Source organism: Temnothorax nylanderi, unplaced genomic scaffold, assembly GCF_030848795.1.
Source record: "Temnothorax nylanderi isolate EJ_2023f unplaced genomic scaffold, tnyl_v1.0 TNYL_tig0110_pilon, whole genome shotgun sequence".
Lineage (NCBI taxonomy): Eukaryota > Metazoa > Arthropoda > Insecta > Hymenoptera > Formicidae > Temnothorax > Temnothorax nylanderi.
In genome coordinates this window covers 205,234-230,788 of record NW_027249172.1, presented here as the reverse complement: position 1 = coordinate 230,788, position 25,555 = coordinate 205,234, and the positions used below count along the sequence as shown (strand labels likewise).

Here is a 25,555-nt window from a genome sequence, read left to right as displayed (position 1 = left end):
TAGTCTAAATATTCCGAGTTTTCTTAGATCTCCTGAAATTCCAGACTCACCAATTTTCTCTGGCAATCAATCATCAACAGATATGATAATTTAAAATACTATATAGAAACTAAAGTTTTACTATTAGTATAAATTAATGAAATCTTGTTTTAGGTCTTTGCACAGCAGAAGGCTTTTTTGCTGATCCACAAGATTGTCGCAAGTTTTATCGATGTGTCGATAATGGCAAGTCCTCCTTCACGAAATATGATTTTCGATGTGGTGATGGAACCGTCTGGGATTCGTCCGTTCAAAGTTGTAATCATGCTTATGCTGTACCAAATTGTAATCAAGCGAACGGTGCAGCTACAGACAACCCCGACACCTCGCTGAATGAAGTAGACAGTACCAAAGGGCCAGATACAAGTAAATTACCATCGCAATCTCCTGGAAGCTCCACCTTCTCACCGACATCAAAACCAGAGACACAACCATCGACTCAAGCTGTCAGCACTACGGACAATGCCGTTGCACCGTCTCAGGCAACGTCAACTTCTTATTTGCCACCTAGTAGTACATACCCGTCTTCAACAATGCAAGTCACCGAATCCGTTTCTTATATTCCTCCTGCACAAATGACCACTACTTCTGTATCTTACTTGCCACCCTCGACTACTGGCGCGTCTGGAACGACACCTGAATCTGTTTCATATTTGCCACCGGATAGTAGTACAAAGGTCACAACAACTTTACCAACTTCTGCATCGTCCACTGCCTCTTCGCCTCAGGGTGGAAAATCTGAGTGTACTGAAGAAGGTTTCTTCCCGGATCGTGATTGCAAAAAATTCTATCGCTGTGTACAAGGCCAATCCGGTTATCAAAAATACGAATTCGACTGTGGTCCTGGCACAGCATGGGATCAATCATTACAAACGTGTAATCATATTGAGAGAGTAGCTTCATGTTCAGCAGACAGCAATGAAATCGATCATGGCATTAGTCCCGGGACTTCTGAACCTACATCTGGACGTCCGACTACAACTGTTTCTAGTCAAACCATTATGACTACTTCACCGTCTGCAGTCCCAATTTCTACCGAAAGCGCTCCAACTGCCAGTACTCCAAGTGAAATATCTACCGAATCACCTACATCAGAGGCAGACAAAACAGAATCATCAACAACAACTACTGTCACGCCCATTAGTACTAGCGAAAGTCCCGCTTCAGGAAGACCAGAGGAGATTCAAATGCCCGAAAGCTCCAGTACAGAAAGTCCACCTGAATCCTCGTCTGAATCCTCATCTACTTCTGCACCAAGTGAGGTATCGTCTTCATCCACTGAGTCACGCCCACCGGATTGTGCGACGCAAAAGCCGAGTAGTGGAATAGTATGCAACGACGAAGGGTTTTATGCGCATCCGTCTAGATGTGACAAATTCTATCGCTGCGTTAATAATGGCAATGGTTTCAACGTATATCACTTTGACTGCGCACCGGGCACTATTTTTGATCCCAGCATCAGCGTATGTAATTATCCCGAATCTGTTTATCCCGCGAGAGATTGTACCACTGGAAACGTTCCTTCAAGCGTGGAATCCACAACTCAATCTGGAGCACCTGAACAATCGACATCAAAGGAACCTACAACGCAGAGCACAACTCAGCAAACAGAAGAAAGCACCACAGAGGTCGGTACGACGACTTCATCCATGGAGACTACTTCCGAAGGCGCTCCTGCTTCCGAATCAACGACATCAAGTACGCCAGAGAGTACTGAAAGCATAGAGTCCACGACTGAATCATCTGCCACCACGGAAGCCGCTACCGAATCCAGCACTTCTGAACAGACTAGCGAAGCCACAACCGAAGCTGCTGCTTCCACAGAGCCCGGAACGACCGAGTCTCAGGAACAGTCTACAACAGAATCCCAGGAGCAGTCGACGACTGAATCCCAGGAGCAGTCGACGACTGAATCCCAGGAGCAATCGACGACTGAATCCCAGGAGCAATCGACGACTGAATCCCAGGAGCAATCGACGACTGAATCCCAAGAGCAATCGACGACTGAATCCCAGGAGCAATCGACGACGGAATCCCAAGAGCAATCGACGACCGAATCGCAGGAGCAATCCACGACGGAATCTCAGGAACAAACGACGACCGAATCATCGGAACCGGCAACAGCGGTACCGGGAGCGGCGCCTTGCGCCATAGGCAATTTGACCGACGAGCAAATCACTCTGGTTTGTCCCACCGGCTTCAGAAGGCATCCAAAATATTGCAATCTATTCTATCAGTGCACCTCCGAAGGCAACATGGAAATCAAGATCCTCGTATTGAGTTGTCCCGAGAATACAATATTTGATGAGAAAAAGATTCAATGTCTCCCCGAAAGTGAGAGCACTCAGGCATGCATGGGTACCCGAACAAGCGCTCGATTTTATAGAAGATTGGAAGAAAATGCTTTATCACCTGTAAGTGTGCCATGGTTTTAATCAACTAAATAAACTTGTAATTCTCTAAAAATATTCATTACAAAATGTTCCTTTGATTTTAGGTGAAGGCATCGTCGAATCAGCTTTGCCCGCAAGAAGGACATTTCCCTTACCGGCAAGGTTGCAGCAATACCTTTTACAAGTGTAAACGCGACACCCGTAACAGTTTACAGGGATACCTCTATAAATGTCCCGAGAACTTTGTTTATTGGTCGGTCTCCAGAAGATGCGAACGCGTGACACGTCTTCCGATGTGTTCGCATTTGTCGTACAGGAACAAAATCGACTGGAACGATCGATGGCAAATGCCAACCGAAGACTTTAATCTTTCCGCCAGGATGTTACACTTCTCTTGATTGCTTGACGACACCGCCTGTTTCTAGACTCTTAATGAGTTGTGCAAGTTTGCCATAAATGTTCGTAGACATCCCGTATCTTTAGACTAATTGCTATCCCTGATGAAGATTTGAAATAATTGAATACTGTAAGAATTAGCAAATTAGTAAATTAGTAAATTAATGACATTGGATTACTAAAGGTAGATATCTTAGAGTAACTGGATATTTATATGGATGGTCATTAATACAATATCCACGGCATTCGTTTAGCTTTTCATAAATTATGACAATTTCTAAAGTATTATTTTAATTATACTTTTTGCTTATTCTAGTGCAAGAAGTTATTTCTGCTAGTGCAATATTATCCAATAATTTACAGTACTTTGTAAAACATTTAACAACATGGCTACGGAAGATCTCGATTAAACAGTTTAATAATAGATCTTCGGTAGTCGTCTTGGATTAATTATTGTCAAACTGCCATTTACGCAATTTTTAGTCAGCATTAGTTATGATAGTAAGTCTGTTAATATAATTAATAATGAATGTAAGTATAATTTTCCGATAGATCGAGTAACAGGACAGAAAATTTTTCTTAGAATTGGAGATTATTTATTTTTGCCGATACTGTCTAATTCTATCAGGTTATTAACTTTCATTATCACACTTATCACTAAATACAAGACGAAACATACATACGTAAAAGAAACCATATTTATGTAAAAGTGAATAATTTCCAATCTTTCACACATAGAATTATCGTTCAATATCTTCTTCCAATTACTAGTGTCTGATACTGGGGATGGTTGCGGGACTGGTATGCAATATTCTGACTGTAACGCGATATTTCTTATATTTATTAACTGAATCTGATATCTCGCATAGAAAATATCCGTGAAAGACGGCACATTATTAAAGAGAAATGTAGAATCTTGCTAAATGTGGCAGCTAGTTTTCTTTTTAGAATATATTAGAAATGTTCACGCGCAATGTACACGCGTTTTGTACATATCGTGACAAGTAACTCGTCATGGGAAACCAATGCTTTCTCACAGGTTTTAATGCATTTATCATGACGATATTTATAGCGTACGAATAAATTAGGATAATTAATACTTGGTTACTTAATTCTGCGCTTCCGTTCGCGTGTTCATTATTTGATCTCTAAGTGAAATTTGTATTAATAAATAGCGTGAAAAGAATCGATAACGTATATTTTACTCTTCCACCCTCTCACGTCAAAATACTTTTTCAGCTTAAAATTTTGTTTAATATTTTTTCTAGATGTGCATTTATATATTGCTAACCATTACCAACGAAGTAATATTCAATAACATTAAAGAACGCTTTTCTTAATTACGTACAGGAGTTTGAGTAGATTAACAAATTTACTGTGTTTTTTTAATGCCTTCTCAGAGAGAATATTGCTACTAGAGTAAGAAGCTAGAAGGTAAATAAAATCAAAGAATAAATTGTATATAAAATATCATAAGAGAAATGCAGTTATATGAAAGAGAATATTACTGTATATATACATACTCTCAGGAAATATCGGAGCAACTATAAATTATACAAAAAATTTCATGAGAACATAAAGAAGCTTTGTATTGTAGGATCAATAATAATGAAAATTATATTGCTATAGTAATTAATTGATTATTACATAATTATGATCTATATTTATGGCTGCGGTCCACTTGATGCTACAAATGCTTCGAAGCATTCCTCTTCACCTTTCTTTCCATAAAGAAAGAAGGAGAAGAAGAATGCTTCAAAGCAATTGTAGCGTCAAGTGGACCACAGTCTATATGATGATACATGCATGCAGAAAAAATAATAGATATAATTTGTATTAAGTTTTAAATATCATCATTAGCTAGAAAAGAAATATTGTTTGTCTGTTCTAGCAGTTGTACTAGCAGATAAATTCTATGTTGAAAATAGTAAATTAGATATTTTGGTTATAAGGCATTTAGAACAAGATAATAATGTCAAACAGTACTATATATGCTTTATTATAAATTCAAGAATATAAGTTTCAGATAAATAATAATTGGTAATACTAAAAACATTAATATCAATATTAATATTAGTACCATTATTAAAAATATCAATAATAAATTTAAGATATTAAAATTATTATTTATACTTACATATGTATATTAATAATTATTATTAATAAAAATTTAATGATAAATATTAATACACAAAATTAATGAACATAAATCAATCTTAATAATAGATTAATAAATATTAATATTGAAAGTAAATATAAACTAAAAACAAACAGAAGTAATTAATAGCAGAAAAATCTATAATTGAAAATAAAAGTACGAATAATATAATATAATAAGTTATTCATAATGTAATAATATAATAAGTTACTCACAATATAATAATATAATAAGTTATTCAAATAATATAATAAGTTATTCATAATATAAATATTATATGTACACGCGTATTATTATTGGTGATTCACTTATGATTCCCAAATCCGAATATACTCTATCTGATCGTTTATTTGAGACTCGCGTAGACTTATTTTTTTTAGAACATCCGGAATTAGATGCAATGATAGTGGATGATGTGTCCCATGTTTTTTTGCAAAATCGCTTATCTAAAACAGATTGTTTCAACATAAATCGATAATGAGAATTCTTTTTCATGTTACAAGAGTTTAATGCAATATTTTTCATCTTTAACATAAATCAGATAAAAGATATTATGCATGTAATGTATGTAGCTATTCAGAAAAAAAGTTTTTCATATATCATTATGTATGAAATATGCCCATATATTTTTCATATGTTTTCTTTCTCTTGTATAATCTCTGTATATAAGAATCATAATGTCATATAAGAAAAATAATAAGAAGAATAATTAAAAAATAACTTTTACATTGTATTTTTTACAAAAAGTAAAATTGCGATTAGATTATACAATATTCAAATGTATAATCATATTTTATATACGATTATTACATTTATATAATTATATATAGACAACTTTTCTCATTTCCTCTCAAACTTCGTTTCTGTAAAAAAACAATACGAAATTATCCTTTTAATTATTTTTTAGTTCTTCTTATTATTATTTTTCTTGTACATACAAACAAAGATTATACAAGAGAAGAAAATATATTTTATACATAAAACATTTTTTTCGGGTATAGAGATTAAAAAATTTCATAATAAAAGATTAATAAGAATATAATATTTGAATATGTGTGAACATGATATTTAAATTCACAAAGATTACCTTCATAAGTTGTTCTTTAGAATACACATGATTAATAATATCAATTAATGCTGCAACCATGTCGTTTTTTCTATAAATAAAAATAAAACTGCAGATTATTATACATAAAAAAATACGTATGTACATACAAAAAAATACAAATATATATATGTATATATCTAAAGAAACGTATCATTACCGAGGTTTTAATTCATCAAAATTCGATAACATGTAGTCAAGCACTTCGTCATTCCTGGATTGTCTCGCAACAATGGAATGGAAGCTCGTAACAATAGTATATTCATCGTCTTGTCTACTAGCTATTAATTGCAAATGATTTATGACTAAAGCAGCTTTATCATCCCCAGAGCAACCTAACAAACTAGTAGGTGTCAGTGAATTTGTAAGTTCGTACCGCTCAATATCAAACGAACCGTAACAAAATGTCCATTCCTTCCACCACGGCAAAGGACTATAATCACTAAAAAGAAATAAAAATTTATCTTGCTGTGTGTCTTATAATCTTACTAACAAAACTTATTAAATATTGCGCAAAGTATAACAAAAATATGAGATAAAAAGGCTATAATTATAAGAAATTTTACCTTTTTTTTTCAAGATTGTCGAGGTATTCGTAGTTCTTATTTTTAGCCGCTTCTATACAGTCAGGATGACGAATTATACATGCCCATTTTGCAGCCTCTTGCATTAAACGTTTAGTAAAATCTTCTTTATCTTTTTTAGATTTTTCGTCGTATCCTGTATTCTTAAGAACCCCATCCAACATTAGGTACATTTTCATCTAAAAATTATTAAATGATAAATTATTTAAAAAAGCATGATATACATGCAATGTGAAAACACATAGTTACATAAAAAAAGGATGCACAATTGCACATTATATATAGATATAAATAAAAACTAAGATATTAAAAAAATTAATATTATATAAATAATATAAATTCTTTCTAATATTAAAAGTAAAACAAATTATGTTAAAAAAAAAAATATATATATATATATATATATATATATATATATATATATGGAATGTAATGGAAGTTTTTTAATCGATCCCCTTAGGGTTACAATTCTCATCCATCACTACCCTTCTCCTTTCACTTAAAACCCTGACCAACGGCTTAACGTCTCTTTCCGAAAGACAGATATATATATATATAATTTATAAATAAAAATATACTTAATTTATTATGTAAAATTAATTTTTTAAGTATAAAATTGCTATGCTCGGTTTATGTGTAAAATTCTTATAGATTACATATTTTACAATTAATTACTAGAAAATTATGTATTATAAGTATATGATTTTTCTTAAAATAAAGTAATAAAATAAGTAAAGGTAAGTAAAGTAATATGATCCTTTACAAAATTATGTCTTGCTTCTTGCAAAGTTTTTGTGAATTTATAATAATATATATTTGGTAACAACAAAAATTGATATTATCATATTAATATAAAGTCAATATATTAAATGTAACAAATTCTAATATATTTTCAATTTTTTCTATTAAAGAAATATATTATTATTTACCTTGATTTTTTCAACTCTTTTGTTGTCTGAAAATGGAAGAATAGTCGACATGTGTTCAAAAACTTTGAACATAGGATACCATGCTACAAAATCTGTCTCCTGTGATAAATAACTCGTAAGGTCCCAGAATACAGAGGGATTGAGTTTGCCTTCCACCATAAAGTAAAATGCATCATCGATGATTTTAGCACGATTGAGAACATGTATTTTCATGTAATTTGGAGTTTTCAGATATTCTGCAATCCCTAACCAGTTCTTGTCGTTGTAATTGACGCGATAGTATCCTGTCGTATATAACAAATAAATTTTAAAACAAGGCACATATATATTACTGTTTACTCACGGCAAATAAATTTAGCTAATTATTGATATCTCTTGATTGAGTTTATAAGGTGTAATAATAAAGTGAAATATATAAAAAAAGTCAAGCAAGATATTTTATATAAACTTACATTAATTTAGTTATAATAAATAAATAAATAATAATTACATTACATGTAAGAATTTGGGTTCAATTCAATGAGAATAGAGAGTAGTTTTTTTTTGCATTATTTGATATTATCATAAACGAACATTATCATGTGTTTAAATTGTTTAAAATATCACACATATAATGTGATATTTTATATTATATAAATAGTAAATATAAAAATTTAATAAGATGTACAAAGTAAAATCTTCATTATAGAATAAATGTTGTTACATATAACGTAGGATAAGGATAATTATTGTTTATCGATATAATATTCACCAGATTGTTGTAAATTGACAATTATCCAATTATCCACTTCAGGGTTACTATCAAACGCAGTAGCTGTAGGTGTTTTTGGATTACATCCTAGCCACAACGTGTCAGTAATTGACGTAGCTTTAAAATTGGAAACCGACTTTGTAGTATAGGTCAGAGGTATCCAGCTGCGATCCATTTCATTGAAATTAGGCACCGATATTTTTACCCGTCCACTATCATATAGTGTTGCAATTATTACAGGATAATTTTTTTGTTGTGTCCAACTATTCATTACTTCCTTCAGATCATGCGGCTCACGTATCACATTCTTTTCGTTTAAGGCAATTTGCATAGCGTCCCACAAATTGTCGGAAGTTGCCGAATTAAACTCACTAAGTTTATAAAATTTAAAGTTATTAAACTAATTAAACAAATATAATAATAGAAGAGAAGAAAATTTTTTAGTCTTTGAAGAGGCTGCAAAAATCTTTGATAAGGGGAGAGGAAGAAAAAAAAAAGGGAAATGAGTGATTAGAAGATGCAGATATAACGCTTGGAGGAAAAACTTGAAAAACAAAGCGGAGAAATGGAGACATTAAGGAAGGGGATCAAATGGGAAGAAGGGAAAAATAGAAAGAGAAAAAACAGAACAGGGATGTTAGAGATTGGGGAAAAAGATTAGGGTGGGGAAGAACGGAACATAAAACAAGAAAATCATTATGGATAAGCTTAGAAATATTAGTAATAAGAAAAGAATAATAAGAGAAAAAGTTAAAAAGAGAAGATAAAAAAAACAAAAAGACAAAGTTGAAGATAGACAAATAGAGAATATAATAAAAGAAATGTTTAGTTAGGAAGATTAAAAGATAAAATAAAAGCAGAGGAAATAGAAAACAACTTAGTAGAAAAAAAAGAAATAAACAATAATATAATAATAGTCTGAATATACAAAGAATCTGTCAGCAATAAGAAAGAGAAAGTTTCTGTTTAAGAAATTGACAATAAAAACTGTGTGTGAAATAATAAAAACAGAATCAGTCTGCTAAGAAGAGAAAAAAAAAGAGTATGATAGCGAAATAAGAATATTACAAGATAAATCGAAATATAAAAAGCAAAAGGAAAAAACATTTTATGGGACTTTCAGTTATGCTTATTACATTTGATTCTATGTACAGAATTATTATGTTACAATTTTTACTTACTGCTTGTCTAAATATATTTGAACACCCTTCCAAAATACGTCACGCGATAGTAAATGTTGCAACATGAGCAGTAAACAGGATGCTACAATTTGTATTGCACAGTAGTACATTAAATATATTTAAAATAAGTTTATTATATAACATATCCATGAATTCGTGAACTTAGCTCATTTTATAAGGAAAGGCTGATGACAGAGAACGAAACGTAGGCTCTTAATTACGTCTATCGTAGGCATAGACGTAAAGCAAGGCAGAGAAAACCGTATACGTAACTAGACGTAAGGGCCTATGTTTCGTTCTCTGCCATCAGCCAAAAAAATTAATTTCAAGTTTGAATTGAACGTTTTTCAATCAGAAACAAAATTAATATATTGATAAACTGCAGATAATATTTATCATAATTCATACTCTTTTATTTTTTAATAATAAGCATCCAGAAATTTATGAATGATTGTTTAATTATTTGTAGTCTTACCTTTAAAATGATGAGGCATATACAAGAGTGAATTAATTTCAGAAGGGCTATCGACTTGGTTTCGAGCTTCAGCAAAGTAAGAATTTAATTTGAAAGATTCGTACTGATTTTGAACTATAAATAAATCCATCATTTCGAGATGTACGAAAATCTAAAGATAAGAAAATTTGATATAATTCATAATATTCGGAAAAACGCTAGATGCACTAACATGTACAAGTCGGTACTTGGTATAGCAAGAGTTTCAAAAATTTATTTATGGCTCCGTTATTTAGTTTAACCCTTTGTTGCATAGTTACCTACATATGAAACACTTGTCTTTTCTGCAGTTTTTTCGTGTTTTTACACATTCCATAATCAAACTAGTTGGTTTGTGCAATATATTTGGTATCTTTATATTCTTGAAACATATACTCTCAATTATAGAAAAAACCCATCTCAAGTATAAAATGTTAGTTATATAAGCCATAGTTAATTCTTTAAAAATTAATGGCCATATTGAATCTGTTATCTTGACTTTTTAAATTTCAAATTAACGATCCCAAAAACACCCATCTACTAAAATTCAGCAAAATATATTTTTAAAAAAAGATTGCGCAATAAAAGGTTAAACATAGTAAACTATATCTAACATGATGTACAATAAAACTGTACATTAAAATTAATGTCATTAAAATTAATGAGGAAAAATCCTTGTACATTCTTTTCTGTACTATTGTTGCAAAAAATTCGCAAAAGAATTTGTTTGAATTAAATCATTACAATATTAACCGGTATCTTCTGTAGATGCGTATAAGCACGATAGATAAAACTAATTAACCAAAACTAAAATTATAAAATAACCTCATCGATGGCCTCCATTCCGATTAACAAGCTAAGACCCTGGTTTATCCACAGGTGAGACCACCAAGATGGATTGACTATAGTACTAAACAATTGATATGCTATATTATATCCTATTAATTGCACCATTTCCATAAAGCGTGCAACAGAATCGCTCCTGAGTACACAGAGAATATCCTCCCTAAACATCGCAACATGATTCATCTTAGTATTTTGAAGTCCTTTTATAAGCATTCACAAGGTTTATTTATATTACAGTATATTATAATTCACTTATAATACATATGTACATATAATTATAATGATAATGTATTACGTGTATTATAACTGTCTTAATATATACTGTAATTACGTCATTAATTATATTACACTTATTGTAATTCAAATTTGAAAATGTGCACAAATGTAATTCATCGTTAGTCTTTAATAATTAGAAAAGAAAAATTTTAATAATTTTTGTAAGCAAATAGAGAAAAAACAGAGTTGTCTCAAATAATTTATAAAGGCATAATAAAGGCAAATTCATCTAGGCATAAAAATTTGTCTAGCTCGAGTATCGAAACTTAATAATAAAAATAACATTGCCTTTTAATGGGTTAATATTACTTCTTAATTACGTTAAATGTTACCTATATAAAGTGAGTCCAGTATTCGACATGCCGTCGCCCCAAAAATGTGGAATTGCAACGTGATCCATTTTCGGAATCTTTTTCATGTTTTTCCATTTGGATTCCAATCGCGATGTAACTTCTTCAATAACCTTGTTAGCTAATGCCGTATAATTTCTTACGTTCGGTCTGCTCGATATGGAAATTCTTTCGTTAATAGAATCAGAGTCGCCGAACTCGTTCAGCGTAATCGCCACGAGATAAGTAGGTATCGGAAGAGTTGTTTCAAAATGCGTCCAACGCATCTCGTTTTCTTCTTCTACGTCTCCTTTTTTTACCGGCATATTTGACAAGACCCTATACTTGGAACGATGTTTCACAGAAATGTTAAAAGTGGACCTGAATCTTGGATCATCCCAACATGGGAACACTCCTCGGGCTCCGGTCGCTTGGAAACGTGTCGCGAAGACCGAACTATAATTTTTTGACAACGTGTTTCAGTAGATAAGAATAAATTTTCAGTCAATTTTGTAAAAGTGCTTGAAATTGAAAAATGTACAAATATGTTTTAGAAATATTTATATTTAGAAAATATTTATATCTAGAACTATTTTAAATACTATCATCATTTTTTTATAGTGCATTATCACTGTACTACTATTATATTAGATTTTGAATACATTATAAATAATATAGCATTATTTCTTCAATATATGTATAAATGTACATGTAGGATGACATTATCTGTCTTTCTCTCTTTTTGTCTCTAGAATATTAACAAATAAAGTTAATAGAATAATTTAAGTATTTTTTCGCAAACGTAATTTTTCTCTAACATGTCTAAACAAATCTTTCATGTTTAAAATGTAATAATGTATAATATAATTCGAAATGTAAATAATAATTTAATCTTTTATATTTATATCTCACAAAAAATACAATAAAATCAAATCTTTTTTAAATTGGCACATTAATACATTTAATTCTCGTTAATTGTTTGTGGAGAAATAATAACTATGTTTAAATATTAAAACACTTTTTATGCGCGCCGCCATTAAAAAGATATATGTAATGAGGTCTATTCCATTAAATTTTACATAGTTTAAAGAATTCAGAATGGCGATAGTCGCTGTGTATTGTACATATGTAGAAATAAATTATGGAGAATAATAGTAAATATCCTATTTACAATATTAAGTAACGATGTGTTAACATTTACTTACAACTCTCCCGTTTCTTCTTTATAAGAAGCCTTGAACAATTCATTTATCTCATTTATATCAATCATATTAGAATTTTTGAATTTTATTTTTAATGTGTACTCCCCAGCCAGTAATTCATTGTAACGGAGGACCTTAATCTGTGCGTCAAAGTAATCATAGTTCCCTATTGGGAAATATTCCGTACCATTGCTGCTGATCAGCTTTGTTGACGATTTATCTATTATATCTATCGATTTTCGAACGTGGAAATATATATCTTGCGTTGAACGAAGAATGTCGATGTTGACATCGATTTCGCCGGAGAAAAAAAATTCGTGTTTTGCTCGCTTGGGTTCCAAATGTTCTAGAAACGATGTAGACGAATCACTTTGAACTTCTTTGTCTACATCCAGTACTAGCCTAAGGTTATAGTGCTTTGGTATTATATAACCCGGTAAACGGTTATCTGAGAGAGTACAATTACTCAAGGCAGAGTCATCTCCGGAACTTCCGCCAATAAAAAATGCAATTGCCACGATAAATATCAGGCCGCTGTTTAAAAGCAGTTTTTGAAATGCCATGCCAAATTTCGCTTGCAGCACCTGTAAAAATGTTTGTGTTAAAAAAAATACAAACAAAAAAGTACAAGATTCTCTCTACTGTAATCTTTATAGGGATAAAGGAGAACGAGAGGATAAGAAACAATTATAACAATTTTTTTTAAATACAATACAATTATTATGTATCACAATTATTTTATATCACAATTATTACAATTATTTATACAACATTCATTATTCACGAAGATATTTGGTCAAGCTATAAGAACATGAAGAAGTAAGTTTCACTCCAACACAAATATATTTGTACATTTGTATTTTGATGGAAGAAACTATAAATCACAATTCAAATTACGTTAATTCAATCCAATAAAATTAATATGCGCATGCTATATTTAAAAATATATTTTATGTCACACGTGCATGGAAAGTGACACATTCCGCACGCGACGCGTGCGGGATTTACCACTTTCCACGCACTTGCAACATAAAATAGGGTGTGCAACACGTGCGTGAAGTTGAAAATTCCCGTGTGCGGTGACCGCACTCGCCTTCGGCTCGTGCGTCAACTCCGCACCCGTGAATTTTCATCTTCCAGCACTTGTTGCACAATATACTATTTCACGTTCTCTCACGACTTGTCCAAATATTTTCGCAACTGAAAGTTACATAAAAAAGAAGTAAACAATTATTTACAATGTTAATTTTATTAATCTAGTTCGATAAAATTTAATCTTATCGATATTCATGACATGAATTCTTATTTATAAAACTCTTATGCTGAAGTAGCGATAACCATATTAGGCTTAATAAATAAAACGAAGATTGAGAGAAAGATAATTGAATAATTTTTAACAGAATCTAAATAAGAATCGATATAGATCAGTATTTCATATAGCATATTATGTAATATAAATAATACTTGTCGATCTCGCACGTTATTGAGGAGACCTGATTGAATTAGTATTATAAGTATTATTAGTATTATATAAGTAATTATTCGTTACTTATAACACTCTAAGTACTATATTACGCTACCAATAACGCAACATTATAAACACAGACACACACAGACATTACCAGTTTTTATGATCAATCTACTCTTCTTTTGACTTTACTAAACTTTCAGTAATTACGTTATCGAAAAATCAGAATACTTATAAAAAATCGGTACAATTTAATAAAATATATCGTTGCGATGAGTTCGCTTATTAATTAATTTTGTTATTTGTGCTGTTCCCTTATTCAGTTCTATTCAAACGTACTTAAATTGCGACTAGCAAAATATTTTCCGCTTAGAAAAGTACGATTTATAAATGTAATGTATGACAAATCGTCTGTATTCGAGAAAATAATTTTTCGCGAAAGAAAACAAGAAATGTAGAAATTATTTTGAACATTTCAAGAACTGTAGAATAAATTTTTTTGATGATTTTCGAGAAAAATTATTTTCAATGTAAAAACTGTACAAGATGAGTTTCATCAAAATAAAATACTTAATTATCTCTCTTAAATCGAAGATATAACATGTATGGAAGATAATATAAATAATTTGGGAAAAGATTATAAACATGACATATATAATTTTTATTCCACTCAAACTGATTCTAAAGTTACGTGTAAAATTAACAAAGTCATTAATGTTTCATTTAGAATTTACACATACATCTGTATTTTGCGTATTACAATAAGTTCCTATATAAAATAAGATCAACTGTAATATAACGTAATAAAAAATATTGCATTTAGAAATTTAGGAAATTTAAGAAATCTATAACAGTTGAAATTGAGTTTCCTCGCGAATAGAACTTTCGCTTATAATAGATCAGTATATTTATCAACATGTTACGTTCTAGCTTTATCCTCTATTTCTTATGTCAACGACGATGAATATGTATGTTTGAACAAAACAACAAACAAACAACCGATTTGAATTCAATTTATTATAACGTTCTTTATTATGTCGAGTCAATTAATTTAATGCAAATTAAGCTTTAATGAATGTTCCTATTTTTTTTATTGTACACACATACTTCTGTAACAATGAAAATTTGCATTCACTGTTCGTTTATTACTTAGTGTCTAGTTTAACGTGATTTTAAATTGATTATAGGTATTCGTTATGTGAAACGATATATAAAATAAAATCTAGGTAACATTAAAAAACATTTCTAGCATTTATGATCTTCAGTACAAAATAAATTAAGTAATAAAACTACAGTAAAAGTATAGTATAAAGAAGATCTTTGCTTAATATCAAATTCTTAAATTGAAAATCATCTCAAAACCGATATTATAATGTACACGCTTGAAAGATCATATTTATGTCAACCGCAAAATGCAAAAAATCGAGACGTGTAATTAAAAAGAATATTAATAACTCTGATAACTTAAAAAAGAAAATGCCTTTAAGAAAATATAACTACGTTTTACGAATTTTTCAAAGAGAGACATAAGTATTTTATTTCCGATAACTCACCCAATGTATTGAAATTATATGCTGATTAAAATGCAGTATAGATTCTTCCAATTCTTGTGATAGTTAGCTGCATTTACCGTCACCAGTTATTAGTACTAGAAATGTATCTGTTCGATCGCGATCTTACCATTTCAAGAGATCACCAAGAACTAACGACGAAGTCAGTAACAGATATCACAACACGAATGTCTATACTGTAAAGTCATTGGGACCAAACATTATCCTTCTCGCAACTTTTATCCCCACTTCTTATTTTAGTGGTACACTAGGCATTATTAATACCTTCAGCTTTTCCTTCAGTCAATCTTATGTTTAATCTTTAACTTAACATATTTTCCCTTCTATACATAAACAATCATACATAAACAATCAAAATAGCATTTGTTAGAACAAAAACGTAAAACCAAAAAAGTTTAATTTTTGCAAATTATATTATCTTGTATTGCAAATTATATTATCTTATTATCTTGTATTATATTGTCACCGCTTAATATTCATTATAAATATTAATTCATAATCCAGGAGTATTGCAATACAATTTCGTAGAACGAAAAGCGGGCAAAAAAGTTTGTTTTATGAAGGTTTGAATATGTATAACGCCCTACTGATAGAAATAAAGCAATGTGAAAGAATCGAACCATTTAAACGTATGTTAAAAAAATATATTGTACCTCATGTAGAGGAATTAATGTAAGGACATTTGATGTAAAAAATAGCCGAGAAGGCTAATAGATCAATCAATCAATCAATCTATAAATCAATGGATTCTAACCGTTGAACATGTCGCACAAGTATATGGTGTATCGAATGATGCGTTATTACTGCCGCTACGGGAAAGCTCAAGAACAATGCCCGTAAATGGTTCGATCTTAATATTCGTACACCGATCGAATCATGGTCCATATTCAAGACCTCGTTCTTACGTCGGTTTAAACGAACCGTTCTCTTTCATGTGGCCATGCAAAAAGTTGAGGCACGTAAATGGAATTACCCCAAAGACTTTTTTGAAATTGTATGTTTTATTTCATTATTATCACGATTATCACGATAATACATTCCTTTTGTTTAAAAAATATTCTTTTGCCCAGAAGAGATTCAAACATCATCTAAAAGCTGAGTGCTTAAAATCAATCACCACTATGGAGGCGCAAGCAAATCCTGGTGAAAAGAAGATATACAATGCTGACGAAATTAAAAAGTTAGCTTCCGGTACGAGTCTGGCGCTTTACCATAAGACCACACTGCCATCCTCAGGGATGCATGGTCGAAGGGTAAGTCCGGCGGCAAGCGACCAACTTCTGGGAACCAGGGGCCACCCCCAAGTGTATTGTAAGTCCCCTCACTCGGTGTACCGAGGCTCTACCCGGGTGGACCTGTTATTTCCCTTACTCGTGGGAATAACAATGGAATTGAACAAAAAGAGAAGTCCGAAGGCGCGAGCAGCCTGCATTGAATGAACTACAATCGAGTGCGGTCTTAGAATATTCTAGATTGCGCAATAATCATATCGTTTATTCGAGATCGTATATACGTTTATGGAAAGACTAGTATCGTGAAACGCGATTACCATTATAAAGTCTTGACGCAGCGTTCGTTTTACGAATAATATAACACGATATTAACGACTATTAACGAAGTTTGAGATTGTACCCGGGTAACGCCCGTGACCAGTTTGAAATTCGATCGTTTTTGCAAAATAATTGTATTCGTGTGCATTAAGCAAATATATATTCTTGTTTTTGTTAAATCGAAACGGAATAAGAAACAGTTATTTGAATAATCCTCATCCTAATCCTTGACGAAATCGTTCGTGAACCGAGTGTTAGTGCGTGATCTTGGCCGAGGACATTGTCTTTCACGACGCACGAAGCTAGTGGTAGCAGTATTATTGATCCAAAACTCCCAAGCTCCCCAAGCTTGACGACCAATTTCAAATTTAATGTCTCCTCCGAAATATAGCCCAGTTTCACCGCACGAGCCCCACTCGTGCGGAGGGTGCAGTTTGGAATACAAAAATTCCTGTGATCAGGTGGACTCGAACCCGGTTCCTCGGGGTTACGAGTCTGGCGCTTTACCACAAGACCACACTGCCATCCTCTGGGATGAATGGTTGGAGGGTAAGTCCGGCGGCAAACGACCAACCTCTGGGATTCTGGGGCCACCCCCAAGTGTATTCACTTCTGTCCTCATTATATTCTCGAAAAGCGAATTCGTGAAAAGCACCACTGAGAGGTAAGTAAACATTTTCCTCGTTTCGGTTTAAAAAAAACGGAACCGAATAATATATCTTGCTTGTTCATTTTTCAGTATTATTCCGTGGCAATAATTTATAATGTTTCAACTATTTTAAACGAACATGATACTCATTTGCATGTTCTATTCATAAATAACAAACTTTACCAGAGAAATGGTATAAAATAACAATGTTTTTTTCTTTTTTTGCACGGATATCGATCTATTCTTCGCGCCACAAAAGGCTATTGTTAATAAATAAATTTTTCTGCAGTGCAAAATTCGATCTTCCCCTGTAATACGGCAATAACATTGCTCGCGGCATATCGTATTTACGTTTTTTTTTCCTCTTATCAACGAAGTAACAAATACATTTTATTCCATAACGATATCGTTTGAACAAAACTAATTAAGGAAGAAGATATGATATTAATCGAAGAAAATCGAGCGAAAGACGGGAGATGTCGGGATCATAGGGGAGACGTAATTTAATTATGTTCTACGAGCACTGTATCTCCGAGTATCCATGTACGAGTATTCGGAACTAGCCGATTTATTGATGGATTAACGAAGGATTGTCCCGCAGTTTGGTCGGATTAACCGAGACGATGTCGTTGGAGATCGGCCAGCTGATGGTCCTCCTAAATTCAGCAGAATAGCGTTGCCAGTTCTCGAGGCGTTCGCCAACCTTGCGGCCGACGGATATGACTTTTCGTCGGCATTCCACGGTGAAAAATATTCTGTCCTCATTCTTTATACATTCCGCACCAATGTACAGCTTTAAGAGGAGGATATATCCACAAGCAAGGGACGATCAAGTATAACAAGGCCGAACCAACCCATCTGCGTCCGCATCCTTCTTCTGTACTACAACTGATTTGACATTTTGTAATTTACTCGAATGTTGCACAATACTAATCAACTAAATCTTTAAGAGAGCGGAATAACTTTCGCTTTTAATTAAAATGGCAGCGATATATAGTCGAGAATTATTGTTTACACTAATAATCATAATATAATCTTGATCTGATTATGTATTTTCCGGTTGTTCAAAGTGAATCATAGAATCATATCGCTGTCATTTTCACGATTAGTCTTTCAAGATTCGAGGATCTCAGAAAACATACTGTTAACAGTGTAAATATCTTTCTTCCGCACCGTAAATACTTGAATTGCATGCATAAATAGCGGCTACTGTATTGTCTCGTGCGCATGTCTAGCACGTGGGCGACGTTCAATAAAGGGGAGTACGGCGTTTCCGAACTACCGACGTCATTCGCTCAACGTGCGTGGACCAATTCGTAAGTGTTTTGTCCGGAAAAGCGGCAGGAGCCAATTAAAAATAAGAAGAAGAAGAAGAAGAAAAAGAAGGCGTTTCCGAACGTCCAAAGTAGGCTTACATCGATAGTCGTCTCCAGTCCTGCGAAGCGAGACCGCAGTATGTAAGTATCCGTTTTCGAAAAACTTGAACAATTACATTTTTCTAGAATAGAACAAAAAATTTATGTTAGATATGCTCTTCTATATATTAGAAGAGCAGAAACACGAGCGTGCATACGGGACGGACGTCAAAATAGAAAGATAATATTCTTTATCTTACTAGTTATCACGACCGTGGCGAATTTCACGAAACACCCTGTCATAAAAGACTGCTGCAAGAAAAACTCTGGTCAGAGCGACAGCAAACAGAAAACATCAACCACTAATATCGTACTATAATCTTGTACTAATATTGCAGCTAGCAGTATTATTGACCCAAAACTCCCAAGCTCCCCAAGCTTGACGACCAATTTCAAATTTAATGTCTCCTCCGAAAGATAGCCCAGTTTCTCCGCACGAGCCCCACTCATGCGGGGGGTGCAGTTTGGAATATAAAAATTCCTGTGATCAGGTGGACTCGAACCCGGTTCCTCGGGGTTACGAGTCTGGCGCTTTACCACAAGACCACACTGCCATCCTCTGGGATGCATGGTCGGAGGGTAAGTCTGGCGGCAAGCGACCAACCTCTGGAAACCTGGGGTCACCCCCAGGTGTATTGTAGGTCCCCTCACCCGGTGTACCGGGGCTCTACCCGGGGAGACCTATTATTCCCCTTACTCGCGAGAATAACAATGGAATTGGGCAAAAAGAGAAGTCCGAAGGCGCGAGCAGCCTGCATTGGATGAACTACAATCTGACTCATCCACCAGGTCGCGTCTCGTGGAAGCAAGCAATTACGAGAACGTACCGGAGTCCGGTTTAGTTCCCGTGGTGACATTGAACCGTCTGGACATCAAGACGGAGGTTTTACACCGACCCAGAGTCCACCAAAGAAGAAGAGGCAGATTTTTTTAACAGATGTGGGCAAGATGCAACTCAAAATTACTTATCCGTGCGACGGTGTAAGTATTTTGTGCTGTGCAATAATTTGTACATTAATAAATGCATTTGTGTAATAATTTAATTTTTTAATTTAATTTAATTTAATTTAATTTAATTTAATTTAATTTAATTTTTTAGTATATAAAGGTTGGAGACACACATTTTTTCGACCCCTATAAATTAAGAAACATCTGCAATTAGTAGGGATCATTTTAGTAAAAAATTAAACGCTCCTATATCAACTCACACGGTGTCGTGTTACAGAATCCAACAACAACGTAACAATCTATATAATTCAATCCGAAGGGAAGGAGGATCCGAGAAATTTAATTTTGTATTTCGGCTGGATAGGCGTATTATCCATATGTATAATACGCTGCATTTGCGTATATGTATATGTTCGACATGTTATATGTGATATGTTCATATGTTCGACGACCCAGACGACCTTCGACGGTGCCCTATGTACAACGTGCCGAGACAAACACAACCGGAGATAATAATGAAAAATTAATTAATATTTTATTGTCCAAATATAAACTTCCTGTTTTAGCAGGACACTGGTTTTGTGTACTTGTACTAATATTGCAGCTAGTGATAGCAGTATTATTGACCCAAAACTCCCAAGCTCCCCAAGCTTGAACCGTTTGGACATCAAGACGGAGGTTTTACCTCCGACCCAGAGTCCACCAAAGAAGAAGAGGCAGATTTTTTAAACAGGTGTGGGCAAGATGCAATTTAAAATTACTTATCCGTGCGACGGTGTGCTCACTAGTAGCACATTCAGAACATATCGATAAATCGGTAATTTGCACGTACCATGTTGAATGACAAATGAGATTGTATGCTGGTCGTACATAATCATGAGCGTAGTCGCCGTAATAAACTGGCGTTGGTAAGGGCAGCGGCTGTCTAGGCGGGGGCGGTGAATTTTGCGGAATCGGGATCATGGGGCGCTCACCTACTATATGGTGACGGAAAAAGGGCTCGTCAAGATAATCATATGCTGAGGCGCTCCGCAGGAAGTATTTTGTGTTATGCAATAATTTGTGCATTAATAAATGCATTTGTGTAATGATTTAATTTGTTAATTTAATTTAATTTAATTTAATTTAATTTAATTTAATTTATTTTCGTCCCAGCTCCCCCCCTGTCGTCATCAAACGATGGGCCAGCCGTCGAGTTAAGAGCGAGCTCGGCGGTGGAAATGGCGATCGCCCCCGCTATAGAGGAGTGCCGGGTGGTGTACCAGTGGGGAAGGAGCAGCTCCTTCCCCTCTGGCGGGAACAAATGTGGACTCTCCGTCGAGGATGCAAACCGCGAGACAATAAACATAATGAGAAAATACATATCCACCTTGACTAGAAAGGTGGAGATCTTAAAAGCCAAGCTCGCCGAGAGCGAGGCCAAACTTGCCAAGAGTGATATCGTTTATTCGCAATAGTTATATCGTTTATTCGAGATCGTATACACGTTTATAGAAAGACTAGTATCGCGAATCGTGATTACCATTATAAAGTCTTGACGCAGCGTTCGTTTTGCGAATAATATAACATGATATTAACGACTATTAGCGAAGTTCGAGATTGTACCCGGGTAACGCCCGTGACCAGTTTGAAATTCGATTGCTTTTGCAAAATAATTGTATTCGTGTGCATTAAGCAAATATATATTCTTGTTTTTGTTAAATCAAAACGGAATAAGAGATAATTATTTAAATAATCCTCATCCTAATCCTTGACGAAATCGTTCGTGAACCGAGTGTTAGTGCGTGACCTTGGCCGAGGACACTCTTGGCGGCACCATGGGTCACACACGCCATCAAGATTCTCGTAGTAAAGGATAAGAATAAGCAAATAGCGCTAGCTAATAGTGCGCTCCTCCATCGCAGCCTTAGTAAAGGCTAACGTCCTGTATCGATTAATTTAATACACATCTTCCACGATTCGTATAGGTTTGACAATCCAATAGAACCAGAAATTAGGGACGAGCTGAGGGCGGACGGGGTCTTGCCAGAATTCTATGACGACTTTGACAGCCCATACCGAATGCTCAACAAGTATTCCTGCGGGTATTCATCGGGACGGAGCCGTCATACGTATGGAGGGTGTTCCCGCGCACACGATTGTGTCAGGATTCCTATCCGCTTCGCCGGCGTCACCAAGGCTATGAACGGAAGCCACAATGGCACGCAATAATGACGGAGATGCACGGACTGGAAATTTATAAAAAAAAAAAAAAGAGTGCAGTGAATGTGAAAGAGTGATTTTTAAGATAAAACCCGCGAATCAGTGCCGCGAATGCATAGGCAAGTGGCTTGACTGGGCAGTAGTATTCGAAAGATTCGACAGAATCCGCGAAAATTACGAAAAGGAGTTGTATGATTTTTAAATTATCCTCCTCTTCTAAAAAAAAAATTATCAAACTGTGCATAGTGTGTTTGAATAGAAACTGCTTGAAAATAATATTATACGTAATATTCTGAGAACGTAGATGAGATTCTATTTTGTTCCACAGGTTTTCTTAACGAGGAACCAAAAAATAACCCCTGTTTAAAATTTTCCATCGATGAGAATGATGCATCTCTGAACTGTATGTCACAAGATGATTTGGAGAGTACAAATTGCAATGGGCCCGAATTAGATTGCGTCAATATGAACGAAAGTGAGTAAGCTCTAACGATGTAAACACATTTGATATAAATTGAATTCGAAGCAATTAGTAATGACTCGACGTAAATGGATTAAACGAAGAAACGGATATATTTCTGTTTAGTACTGATAGTTATCTTCAATCTGCATGTTATATATCTATAAAACATCTATGAATTAAAATTGTTTATTTTTAAATAGAAACTGCTTGAAAATAATATTATACGTAATGTTCGGAGAACGTAGATAAGATTCTATTTTGTTCCACAAGTTTTCTTAACAAGGAATCAAAAAATAACCCCTGTTTAAATTCTTCCATCCGTTCATATTTGTCGAAATGGAAGATTTTAACAACGGAGTGAACGAAATATATACAAGTAGTGAAGAATATAGAAAAAGTAATAATTAATAAATTATTATATAAATATAATTTAATTTTTTTAAATAAAAAATAATATTCTTTAAATTCTTTAGTTTTGGATGATGGTATGGACGAGAAACTCCTTGAAGTATTTATAAAACTAGCAAGTCCTTTTTTTTCGTGTGTGATTTCTCAAGCATCAATTGCATTACTAATGAAAACTTAGTTTGTTAAGTATGTGTATTAATTACGTAAAGATTTAATTTCTTTCAATTACTTTCAATTACGATTATTGGACCAATCAACGTTCTACATTCTAATGCTTTCTGAGTTATATCAAACATGCTATAAGTTTAGCTAAACGTTCCAGATAGTTTACTCGTAGAAACCAATCAATATTAAACTGAAAGTTAATTTTAACCAACGTTTCACTAAACCGTAGTTAACCACAAATTGATATGAATTCAAGTGCAATGCTGAATTATTTATTGAAAAATAATTTGCAACAAGTGTTTCCAAATCTTTACGTGAGTTTGCGAATACTGTTAACTTTGCCAGTCACTGTAGCTTCAGGTGAAAGATCGTTTTCAAAACTTAAATTGATAAAAAATTATTTACGTTCGACTATGTCTCAGGAAAGGTTAACGAATTTAGCAACAATTTCTATTGAGCATGAAATCGCGAGCAAGTTAGAAACATCGCAGCTCATCAAACAATTTGCTGAAGTAAAACCAAGACATATGCGTTTTATATAAAATAGAGCTTTGTATCAATTTAAGTATTCAAAATCGTGCAATGTTTTATAAATGCGATCGGTAGAAAAGGGCGGCGGCTGGACACGCTGCACCCGGGCGCAATAAGCCCTTGAAACGGCCCTGATCAACCCCTTCACCGCCCCGCGCCGCCCTTCATTAACAACCACCTGCGGAATCGATTCGGCAACAGTTGGCGGGCTCTTTTCGCTCAGTTCGGATGTGTAAACTTCTTGTTTTAGCAGGACACTGGATTTGTGTACTTGTACTAATATTGCAGCTAGTGATAGCAGTATTATTAACCCAAAACTCCCAAGCTCCCCAAGCTTGACGACCAATTTCAAATTTAATGTCTCCTCCGAAATATAACAGTTTCTCCGCATGAGCCCCACTCATGCGGGGGGTGCAGTTTGAAATATAAAAATTCCTGTGATCAGGTGGACTCAAACCCGGTTCCTCGGGATTACGAGTCTGGCGCTTTACCACAAAACCACACTGCCATACTCTGGGATGCATGGTCGGAGGGTAAGTCCGGCGGCAAGCGACCAACCTCTGGAAACCTGGGGTCACCCCCAGGTGTATTGTAGGTCCCCTCACCCGGTGTACCGGGGCTCTACCCAGAAAGACCTATTATTCCCCTTACTCGCGGGAATAACATACTTCAGCGACCTACTATAATTATTTTGATGGCAACAAAATTATTTTCAGATCCGTATCTTGCTAAATTTTTAGATACTTCAGCAAAACCGTTCTTTCCGTGTAATTCTTATCATTTATTATAGCAATTGTATAATAATATACGACTCTTTCGCAAAATTAATAAACTATATCAAATAGATTATGAAAATAACAAACACAAATACATCAGATAGACAGACGATCGTGAAATTGTATTCAAAAGAGTATTTTCAATCGCAAAAACCAAAGTAAAAAAATTATAATATAATTACAAATATGTTTACGAATTTAAATGTACCTGGGACACAATCCAGCTGAGCAAAATACAAAAAAATAACATCAGCTGAAACTGTACGAGTTTGGATTGCTGATAAGGCCATAAGCCAACTGCACACACAGAAAAATATATACTACCCTCAAGTAAATATTACTTGTTCTAAATATTTGATAAGTTCATATATCCGCAAATCTATCATAAAGTCATCGCAAGCATCACATTTACTCAAAACATATTCTGGATATTAGCAAGTCTAGTACTTGAAATAAGAATATTTAATTAATACAAGAATTCGGATTACTTACTATATACAGTCTACTGAAGAGAAGTATATAATATTCTTGAAAGAAGAATGAATTCTTGTTTTGAGCACAAAATTATGAGCTTTTCTAAGATTTGTGCTAAGTATATCTTAAAGCTATTATTAAGATAATATTCTCTATTGAAGAAACCTATTACTTAAAATAAATAAAATAAAATAAGTAATTGCTTTTCTTGGCTGTAGAGTGATATTTTTCTGTGTGCAAGAAGAAGAATCTT

At 33.8% G+C, this 25,555-nt stretch overlaps 2 protein-coding genes across 3 annotated transcripts in view; one reads left to right on the top strand and one right to left on the bottom strand.

Moving 5' to 3' along the window:
- Nucleotides 1-4,014, top strand: part of LOC139776041 (uncharacterized) — a 35,510-nt gene extending 31,496 nt beyond the window's left edge. For both annotated transcript variants that reach the window (XM_071712461.1, XM_071712462.1), the window contains 2 exons: nucleotides 154-2,453; nucleotides 2,537-4,014. In XM_071712461.1, the coding sequence (XP_071568562.1) occupies nucleotides 154-2,453; nucleotides 2,537-2,830 (2,594 nt within the window). In that variant the 3' untranslated portion in view covers nucleotides 2,831-4,014. The remainder of the gene's footprint in view (nucleotides 1-153; nucleotides 2,454-2,536) is intronic.
- A 1,116-nt stretch (nucleotides 4,015-5,130) lies between these two features.
- LOC139776023 (aminopeptidase N-like) overlaps nucleotides 5,131-25,555 on the bottom strand; it is a 33,708-nt gene continuing 13,283 nt past the window's right edge. Inside the window, exons 6-16 of the mRNA XM_071712423.1 lie at nucleotides 12,686-13,266; nucleotides 11,484-11,936; nucleotides 10,855-11,035; nucleotides 10,012-10,162; nucleotides 9,537-9,618; nucleotides 8,356-8,726; nucleotides 7,605-7,888; nucleotides 6,658-6,854; nucleotides 6,252-6,533; nucleotides 6,074-6,143; nucleotides 5,131-5,432 (exon numbers count right to left, since the gene is read on the bottom strand). Of these exons, the coding sequence (XP_071568524.1) occupies nucleotides 5,295-5,432; nucleotides 6,074-6,143; nucleotides 6,252-6,533; nucleotides 6,658-6,854; nucleotides 7,605-7,888; nucleotides 8,356-8,726; nucleotides 9,537-9,618; nucleotides 10,012-10,162; nucleotides 10,855-11,035; nucleotides 11,484-11,936; nucleotides 12,686-13,266 (2,790 nt within the window). The 3' untranslated portion in view covers nucleotides 5,131-5,294. The remainder of the gene's footprint in view (nucleotides 5,433-6,073; nucleotides 6,144-6,251; nucleotides 6,534-6,657; nucleotides 6,855-7,604; nucleotides 7,889-8,355; nucleotides 8,727-9,536; nucleotides 9,619-10,011; nucleotides 10,163-10,854; nucleotides 11,036-11,483; nucleotides 11,937-12,685; nucleotides 13,267-25,555) is intronic.